Source organism: Procambarus clarkii, chromosome 70 (assembly GCF_040958095.1).
Source record: "Procambarus clarkii isolate CNS0578487 chromosome 70, FALCON_Pclarkii_2.0, whole genome shotgun sequence".
Lineage (NCBI taxonomy): Eukaryota > Metazoa > Arthropoda > Malacostraca > Decapoda > Cambaridae > Procambarus > Procambarus clarkii.
In genome coordinates, this window is record NC_091219.1 from 14358761 (window position 1) to 14369327 (window position 10567).

At 50.1% G+C, this 10567-nt stretch overlaps 1 protein-coding gene across 1 annotated transcript in view; it reads right to left on the reverse strand.

Moving 5' to 3' along the window:
• The window catches only part of LOC138355958 (autotransporter adhesin BpaC-like), a 28078-nt gene extending 22425 nt beyond the window's left edge, over nt 1-5653 (reverse strand). Inside the window, exons 1-3 of the mRNA XM_069311493.1 lie at nt 5437-5653; nt 5106-5257; nt 4558-4830 (exon numbers count right to left, since the gene is read on the reverse strand). Coding sequence (XP_069167594.1) covers nt 4558-4830; nt 5106-5257; nt 5437-5653 — 642 coding nt within the window. The remainder of the gene's footprint in view (nt 1-4557; nt 4831-5105; nt 5258-5436) is intronic.
• Between the last annotated feature and the right edge of the window lie 4914 nt (nt 5654-10567).

Consider the following 10567-nt stretch of genomic DNA (forward strand, 5'->3'; position numbering starts at 1 on the left):
CCTTGGTGTGGTGCTCACTACCCTTTGCGTGGTGTTCACTACCCTTGGCGTAATGTTCACTACTCTTGGCGTGGTGTTCACTTCCCTTGGTGTGGTGTCACTACCAACGACGTGGTGTTCACTACTCTTAGCGTAGTCTTCACTACCCTTCGTGTGGTGTTCACTACCCTTGGCGTGGTGTTCACTACCCTTGGCGTGTATTCACTGTTACGTGGCGTGGTGTTCACTGAACTTGGCGTGGTGTTCACTTCCCTTCAAATGGTTTTCACTACCCTTGGTGTGGTGCTCACTACCCTTTGCGTGGTGTTCACTACCCTTGGCGTAATGTTCACTACTCTTGGCGTGGTGTTCACTTCCCTTGGTGTGGTGTTCACTACCAATGACGTGGTGTTCACTACTCTTAGCGTAGTCTTCACTACCCTTCGTGTGGTGTTCACTACACTTGGCGTGGTGTTCACTACCCCTAACGTGCTGTTCACTACCTTTAGCGTGGTGATCACTATCCTTGGCGTTGTGTTAACTACCCTTGGCGTGGTGTTCACTACCCTTTGCATGGTGTTCACTACCCTTGACTTGGTGTTCACTACCCTTTAGCGTGGGGTTCATTGCCCTTGGCGTGGTGTTCACTACCCTTGGCATGGTGTTCATTTCCCTTTGCATGGTTGTTCACTACCCTTGACGTGGTGTTTACTAACCTTGGCATTGTGTTCACTACCCTTGGCATGGTGTTCACTACCCTTCATTTGGTGTTTACTACCCTTGGCGGGGTGCTCACTATCCCTGACGAGGTGTTCACTACCCTTGGCATGGTGTTCACTACCCTTAGCATAGTGTTCACTTCCCTTGGCAGGGTCTTCACTACCCTTAGCATAGTTTTCACTAACCTTGACGTGGTGTTCACTACCCTTAGCGTGGTGTTCCCTACCCTTTGTGTAGTGTTCATCACCCTTGGTGTGGTGTTCACTACCCTTGACGTATTGTTCACTATCCTTAGTGTGGTGTTCATTACCTTTGGCGTGGTGTTCACTACCCTTCGCATGGTGTTCACTAACCTTGACGTGGTGTTCACTTCTCTTTATGTGGTGTTCAGTACACTTCGCGTGGTGTTCAGTACCTTTAGCGTGGTGTTCACTACCCATGGCGTGGTGTTCACTACCTTTTGGCATGTTGTTCACTACCCTCGGCGTAGTGTTCACATCCCTTGGCATGGTGTTCACTACCCTTAGCATTGTTTTCACTAACCTTGACGTGGTTTACACTACCCTTGGCGTGGTGTTCACTACCAATGGTATGGTGCTCACTACTCATAGCGTGGTGTTCACTACCCTTAGCGTGGTGTTCACTATCCTTGGCGTTATGTTCACTACCCTTGGCGCGGTCTTCACTACCCTAGGCGTGGTGTTCACTACCCCTGGCGTGGTGTTCACTACCCTTGGCGGGGTGTTCACTACCTTTGGCTTGGTGTTCACTTCCATCGCATGGTGTTCACTACCCTTGGCATGGTGTTCACTACCCTTCGCGTGGTGTTCACTACCCCCGACGAGGTGTTCACTACAGTTGGCATAGTCTTCACTACCTATTGCATAGTGTTCACTTCCCTTGGCATGGTGTTCACTACCCTTAGCATGGTTTTCACTAACCTTGACGTGGTGTTCACTACCCTTGGCGTGGTGTTCACTACCCATGGCATTGTGTTCACTACCCATGGCGTCACGTTCACTACCCTTGGCGTGGTGTTTACTACCCTTGGCGTTATGTTCATTACCTTTGGCGTGGTGTTCACAACCTTTAGCTTGGTGTTCAATACCATTGGCTTGATGTTCACTACCTTTGGAGTGATGTTTACTACCCTTGGCGTGGTCTTCACTACCTTTTGCGTGGTGTTCACTACCCCTGGCGTGGTGTTCACCACCCTTGGCGTGGTGTTCACTACCTTTGGCTTGGTGTTCACTACCATTCGCATGGTGTTCACTACCCTTAGCGTGGTGTTCACTACCCTTGGCGTGGTGTTCACTACCCTTAACGTGGTGTTCACTACCCTTGACGTCATGTTCATTACCCTTGGCGTGGTGTCACTACCCATGGCATGGAATTTACTAACCTTGGCGTGGTGTTTACCACCCTTGGCGTGGAGTTCACTACCCTTGGCGTGGTGATCACTTCCCATCACATGGTGTACACTACCAATGGCGTGCTGTTTTACTACCCTTTGCGTGGTTGTTTCACTGCCCTTCGCGTCATGCTCACTACCCTTGGCGTGGTGTTCACTACCCTTGACTTGGTGTTCACTACCAATGGCTTGGTGTTCACTACCATTGGCATGGTGTTCACTACCCGTGGCAAGGTGTTCATACCCTTTTGCGTGGTGTTCACTACCCTTGGCGTGGTCTCACTACCCTTGGCGTGGTCTTCACTACCCTTGGCGTTAATGTTCACTACTCTTAGCGTAGTCTTCACTACCCTTCGTGTGGTGTTCACTACCCTTGGCGTGGTGTTCACTACCCCTAACGTGCTGTTCACTACCCTTAGCGTGGTGATCACTAACCTAGGCGTTGTATTCACTACCCTTGGCGTGTTGTTTGCTACCTTACCATGGTGTTCATTACCCTTGGCGTGGTGTTCACTACCCTTGGCGTGGTGTTCACTACCCTTGGCATGGTGTTCACTACCGTTGACGTGGTGTTCACTACCCTTGGCGTGGGCTTCATTACCCTTGGTGTGGTGTTCACTACCCTTGGCATGGTGTTCACTTCCCTTTGCATGGTGTTCACTACCCTTGGCTTGGAATTTACTAACCTTGGCGTGGTGTTCACTACCCTTGGCATGGTGTTCACTACCCTTCTTTTCGTGTTCACTACCCTTAGCGTGGTGTTCACTACCCCTGGCGAGGTGTTCACTACCCTTGGCATGGTGTTCACTACCCTTGGCATAGTGTTCACATCCCATGGCATGGTGTTCACTACCCTTAGCTTTGTTTTCACTAACCTGACGTGGTGTACACTACCCTTGGCGTGGTGTTCACTACCAATGGTATGGTGTTCACTACTCATAGCGTGGTGTTCACTACCCTTGGCGTGGTGTTCACTATCCATGGCGTTATGTTCACTACCCTTGGCGTGGTATTCACTACCTTTGGCTTGGTGTTCATTACCATTGACTTGATATTCACTACCCTTGGCGTGATGTTCACTACCCTGGCGTGGTCTTCACTACCCTTGGCGTGGTGTTCACTACCCTTGGCGTGGTGTTCACTACCCCTGGCGTGGTGTTAACTATCCTTAACGTGGAGTTCACTACCCTTGACGTCATGTTCACTAACCTTGGCGTGGTGTTCACTTAGCATGGCATTGTGTTCACTACCAATGGCCTGATGTTCACTACCCTTGGCGTGGTGTTCACTACCCTTACCGTCATGTTGACTACAATTGGCGTGGTGTTCACTACCCTTGGCTTGTTGGTCACTACCCTTGGCTTGGTGTTCACTACCATTGGCATGGTGTTCACTACCCTTGGCATGGTGTTCACTACCCTTTGCGTGGTGCTTACTACCCTTGGCGTGGTGTTCACTACCCTTGGCATGGTGTTCACTACCGTTGACGTGGTGTTCACTACCCTTGGCGTGGGGTTCATTACCCTTGGTGTGATGTTCACTACCCTTGGCATGGTGTTCACTTCCCTTTGCATGGTGTTCACTACCCTTGGCTTGGAATTTACTAACCTTGGCGTGGTGTTCACTACCCTTGGCATGGTGTTCACTACCCTTAGCGTGGTGTTAACTACCCTTGGCTTGGTGTTCACTACCAATGGCTTGGTGTTCACTACCATTGGCATGGTGTTCACTACCCGTGGCATGCTGTTCACTACCCTTAGCGTGGTGTTCACTACCCTTGGCGTTGTCTTCACTACCCTTAGCGTTGTGTTCACTACCATTGGCAAGGTGTTCACTACACTTGGCATAGTGTTCACTACCATTCGAGTGGTGTTCACGACCCCTGGCGTGGTGTTCACTACCCTTGATGTGGTGTTCACTACCCTTGGCGTGGTGTTCACTACCCTTGGCGTGGTATTCACTGTACGTGGCGTGGTGTTCACTGAACTTGGCGTGGTGTTCACTTCCCTTCAAATGGTTTTCACTACCCTTGGTTATGCTCACTACCCTTTGCGTGGTGTTCACTACCCTTGGCGTAATGTTCACTACTCTTGGCGAGGTGTTCACTTCCCTTGGTGTGGTGTTCACTACCAATGACGTGGTGTTCACTACTCTTAGCGTAGTCTTCACTACCCTTCGTGTGGTGTTCACTACCCTTGGCGTGGTGTTCACTACCCCTAACGTGCTGTTCACTACCTTTAGCGTGTTGATCACTTTCCTTGGCGTTGTGTTAACTACCCTTGGCGTGGTGTTCACTACCCTTTGCATGGTGTTCACTACCCTTGACTTGGTGTTCACTACCCTTTAGCGTGGGGTTCATTACCCTTGGCGTGGTGTTCACTACCCTTGGCATGGTGTTCATTTCCCTTTGCATGGTGTTCACTACCCTTGACGTGGTGTTTACTAACCTTGGCATTGTGTTCACTACCCTTGGTATGGTGTTCACTACCCTTCATTTGGTGTTTACTACCCTTGGCGGGGTGCTCACTATCCCTGACGAGGTGTTCACTACCCTTGGCATGGTGTTCACTACCCTTAGCATAGTGTTCACTTCCCTTGGCATGGTGTTCACTACCCTTAGCATAGTTTTCACTAACCTCGACGTGGTGTTCACTACCCTTAGCGTGGTGTTCCCTACCCTTTGTGTAGTGTTCATCACCCTTGGTGTGGTGTTCACTACCCTTGACGTATTGTTCACTATCCTTAGTGTGGTGTTCATTACCTTTGGGCGTGGTGTTCACTACCCTTCGCATGGTGTTCACTAACCTTGACGTGGTGTTCACTTCGCTTTATGTGGTGTTCAGTACCCTTCGCGTGGTGTTCAGTACCTTTAGCGTGGTGTTCACTACCCATGGCGTGGTGTTCACTACCTTTGGCATGTTGTTCACTACCCTCGGCGTAGTGTTCACATCCCTTGGCATGGTGTTCACTACCCCTTAGCATTGTTTTCACTAACCTTGACGTGGTGTACACTACCCTTGGCGTGGTGTTCACTACCAATGGTATGGTGCTCACTACTCATAGCGTGGTGTTCACTACCCTTAGCGTGGTGTTCACTATCCTTGGCGTTATGTTCACTACCCTTGGCGTGGTATTCACTACCTTTGGCTTGGTGTTCAATACAATTGGCTTGATATTCACTACCCTTTGCGTGATGTTCACTACCCTTGGCGTGGTCTTCACTACCCTAGGCGTGGTGTTCACTACCCCTGGCGTGGTGTTCACTACCCTTGGCGGGGTGTTCACTACCTTTGGCTTGGTGTTCACTTCCATCGCATAGTGTTCACTATCCTTGGCATGGTGTTCACTACCCTTGGCGTGGTGTTCACTACCCCCGACGAGGTGTTCACTACAGTTGGCATAGTCTTCACTACCTACGGCATAGTGTTCACTTCCCTTGGCATGGTGTTCACTACCCTTAGCATGGTTTTCACTAACCTTGACGTGGTGTTCACTACCCTTGGCGTGGTGTTCACTACCCATGGCATTGTGTTCACTACCCATGGCGTCACGTTCACGACCCTTGGCGTGGTGTTTACTACCCTTGGCGTTATGTTCATTACCTTTGGCGTGGTGTTCACAACCTTTAGCTTGGTGTTCAATACCATTGGCTTGATGTTCACTACCTTTGGAGTGATGTTTACTACCCTTGGCGTGGTCTTCACTACCTTTTGCGTGGTGTTCACTACCCCTGGCGTGGTGTTCACCACCCTTGGCGTGGTGTTCACTACCTTTGGCTTGGTGTTCACTGCCATTCGCATGGTGTTCACTACCCTTGGCGTTGTGTTCACTACCCTTGGCGTGGTGTTCACTACCCTTAACGTGGTGTTCACTACCCTTGACGTCATGTTCATTACCCTTGGCGTGGTGTTCACTACCCATGGCATGGAATTCACTAACCTTGGCGTGGTGTTTACCACCCTTGGCGTGGAGTTCACTACCCTTGGTGTGGTGATCACTTCCCATTACATGGTGTACACTACCAATGGCGTGCTGTTTACTACCCTTTGCGTGGTGTTCACTACGCTTGGCGTCATGCTCACTACCCTTGGCGTGGTGTTCACTACCCTTGACTTGGTGTTCACTACCAATGGCTTGGTGTTCACTACCATTGGCATGGTGTTCACTACCCGTGGCAAGGTGTTCACTACCCTTTGCGTGGTGTTCACTACCCTTGGCGTGGTCTTCACTACCCTTGGCGTGGTCTTCACTACCCTTGGCGTAATGTTCACTACTCTTAGCGTAGTCTTCACTACCCTTCGTGTGGTGTTCACTACCCCTAACGTGTTGTTCACTACCCTTAGCGTGGTGATCACTAACCTAGGCGTTGTGTTTCACTACCCTTGGCGTGTTGTTTGCTGCCCTTAGCATGGTGTTCATTAAACTTGGCGTGGTGTTCACTACCCTTGGCGTGGTGTTCACTACCCTTGGCATGGTGTTCACTACCGTTGACGTGGTGTTCACTACCCTGGGCGTGGGGTTCATTACCCTTGGTGTGGTGTTCACTACCCTTGGCATGGTGTTCACTTCCCTTTGCATGGTGTTCACTACCCTTGGCTTGGAATTTACTAACCTTGGGGTGGTGTTCACTACCCTTGGCATGGTGTTCACTACCCTTCATTTCGTGTTAACTACCCTTAGCGTGGTGTTCACTACCCCTGGCGAGGTGTTCACTACCCTTGGAATGGTGTTCACTACCCTTAGCATAGTGTTCACATCCCTTGGCATGGTGTTCACTACCCTTAGCTTTGTTTTCACTAACCTTGACGTGGTGTACACTACCCTTGGCGTGGTGTTCACTACCAATGGTATGGTGTTCACTACTCATAGCGTGGTGTTCACTACCCTTGGCGTGGTGTTCACTATCCATGGCGTTATGTTCACTACCCTTGGCGTGGTATTCACTACCTTTGGCTTGGTGTTCAATACCATTGACTTGATATTCACTACCCTTGGCGTGATGTTCACTACCCCTGGCGTGGTCTTCACTACCCTTGGCGTGGTGTTCACTACCCTTGGCGTGGTGTTCACTACCCCTGGCGTGGTGTTAACTATCCTTAATGTGGAGTTCACTACCCTTGACATCATGTTCACTACCCTTGGCGTGGTGTTCACTTAGCATGGCATTGTGTTCACTACCAATGGCCTGATGTTTCACTACCCTTGGCGTGGGTGTTCACTACCCTTACCGTCATGTTGACTACAATTGGCGTGGTGTTCACTACCCTTGGCTTGGTGGTCACTACCCTTGGCTTGGTGTTCACTACCATTGGCATGGTGTTCACTACCCTTGGCATGGTGTTCACTACCCTTTGCGTGGTGCTTACTACCCTTGGCGTGGTGTTCACTACCCTTGGCGTGGTCTTCACTACCCTAGGTGTGGTGTTCACTTACATTGGCAAGATGTTCACTACCCTTGGCATGGTGTTCACAACCCTTGGGGTGGTGTTCACGACCCCTGGCGTGGTGTTCACTACTTTTGACGTGATGTTTACTACCCTGGGCGTGGTGTTCACTACCCTTTGCGTGGTGTTCACTACCTTTGGCGTGGTATTCACTGAACGTGGCGTGGTGTTCACTGAACTAGGTGTGGTGTTCACTAACCTTGACATAGTTCTCACTACCCTTGGTGTGGCGCCTCACTGCCCTTTGCGAGGTGTTCACTGCCCTTTACGTAATGTTCACTACTCTTGGCATGGTGTTCACTTCCCTTTGTGTGGTGTTCACTAATCTTAGCGTTGTGTTCACTACCCTTCGTGTGTTGTTCACTACCCTTGGCGTGGTGTTCACTACCCCTAACGTTGTGTTCACTACCCTTAGTGTGGTGTTCACTACTCTGGCGTAGTGTTAACTACCCTTAGCGTGATGATCACTACCCTTGGCGTTGTGTTCACTACCGTTGGCGTGGTGTTCACTACCAATAGTAAGGTGTTCACTACCCTTGGCATAATGTTCACATCCCTTGGCTTGGTGTTCACTACCCTTAGCACGGTTTTCACTAACCTTGACGTGGTGTTCACTACCCTTGGCGTGTTGTTCACTACCAATAGTATGGTGTTCACTACCCAAGGCGTGGTGTTCACTATAATTGGCGTGGTGTTGACTATCCTTGGCGTTATGTTCACTACCCTTGACGTGGTGTTCAGTACCGTTGGCTTGGTGTTCAATACAATTGGCTTGATATTCAGTACACTTGTCGTGATGTTCACTACCCTTGGCGTGGTCTTCACTACCCTTCGCGTGGTGTTCACTACCCCTTGCGTGGTGTTCACCACACTTGGCGTGGTGTTCACTACCTTTGGCTTGGTGTTCACCACCATTCGCATGGTGTTCACTACCCTAGGCATGGTCTTCACTACCCTTGGCGTGGTGTTCACTACCCCTTGCGTGGTGTTCACCACACTTGGCGTGGTGTTCACTACCTTTGGCTTGGTGTTCACCACCATTCGCATGGTGTTCACTACCCTAGGCATGGTCCTTCACTACCCTTGGCGTGGTGTTCACTACCCCTGACGTGGTGTTCACTACCCTTAACGTGGTGTTCACTACACTTGACGTCATGTTCACTACCCTTGGCGTGGTGTTCACTTCCCATGGCATGGTGTTCATTACCAATAGCCTGGTGTTCACTACCCTTGGCGTGGTGTTCACTACCCTAGGCGTCATGTTGACTACCCTTAGCGTGGTGTTCACTACCCTTGGCTTGGTGTTCACTACTTTTGGTTTGGTGTTCACTACCATTAGCATGGTTATTCACTACCAATAGCATGGTGTTCAATACCCTTAGCGTGGTGTTCACTACCCTTGGCGCGGTGTTCACTACCCTTGGCGTGGTCTTCACTACCCATGGCGTGGTGTTCACTAACATTGACAAGGTGTTCACTACCCTTGGCATGGTGTTCACTACCCTTGGGGTGGTGTTCACGACCCCAGCCGTGGTGTTCGCTACTCTTAACGTGGTGTTTACTACCCTGGGCGTGGTGTTCACTACCCTTGGCGTGGTGTTCACTACCCTTGGCGTGGTGTTCACTGAACGTGGCGTGGTGTTCACTGAACTTGGCATGGTGTTCACTACCCTTAACATGGTTTTCACTACACTTGGTGTGGCGCTCACTACCCTTGCCGTAATGTTCACTACACTTTACGTAATGTTCACTACTCCTGGCGTGGTGTTCACTTCCCTTTGTGTCGTGTTCACTACTCCTAGCGTGGTGTTCACTACCCTTGGCGTGGTGTTCACTACCTTTAACGTGGGGTGTCTCTACCCTTAGTGTGGTGTTCACTACCCTTGGCGTGGTGTTCACTACCCTTAGCGTGGTGATCACTACTCTTAGCGTTGTGTTCACGACCCTTGGCGTGGTGTTTACTACCCTTGACGTGGTGTTCACTACCCATGGCGTTGGGTTCACTACCCTTGGCGTGGTGTTCACTGCCCTTGGCGTAGTGTTCCCTACCCTTAGCATGGTGTTCACTACCCATTGCGTAGTGTTCACTACCCTTGGCGTGGTGTTCACTACCCTTGGCGTGCAGATCATTACCCTTGGTGTGGTGTTCACTTCCCTTGGAATGATGTTTACTTCCCTTTGCATAGTGTTCACTACCCTTGGCTTGGTATTTACTAACCATGGCATGGTGTTCATTACCCTTGGCATGGTGTTCACTACCCTTAATTTGGTGTTCACTACCCTTGGCGTGAGTAGTGGGATTGACGACTACGACCGGCATTATTCATTTTTTCCAATGCCGGTCGTAGGCGTCAGGGGTTTTTGATAGCTACGACCGGCTTTTTTCATTTTTTCCTATGCCGGTCGTAGGCGTAGGGGTTTTTCCTGTTTTTTTCCTATGTCGGTCGTAGCTTCAGGGGTTTTTCCTGTTTTTTTCCTATGTCGGTCGTAGCTTCAATGACGTCACCAGCTAGCCGCTCAGCATTCCTGCACCGGCATGTTCAAGGGGATTAAAAAGCCGGTCGTAGCATCTGGGGTTTTTCCTGTTTTTTTCCTATGTCGGTCGTAGCTTCAGGGGTTTTTCTGAATTTTTTTGTTCCTATGCCGGTCGTAGCAACATAGTTTTTTGTTCCTAGGGATTAAAAAGCCGGTCCCTGGCATCCCCAAATTTCGTTGGCTCAGTGACCCTGCACAGACATTGCTAATGGTCAATGACGTCACCAGCTAGCCGCTCAGCATTCCTGCACCGGCATGTTCAAGGGGATTAAAAAGCCGGTCGTAGCATCTGGGGTTTTTCCTGTTTTTTCCCTATGTCGGTCGTAGCATCATGGGTTTTTGTGAATTTTTTGTTCCTATGCCGGTCGTAGCATCATAGTTTTTTGTTCCTAGGGATTAAAAAGCTGGTCCCTGGCATCCCCAAATTTCGTTTGCTTAGTGACCCTGCACAGACATTGCTAATGGTCAATGACGTCAC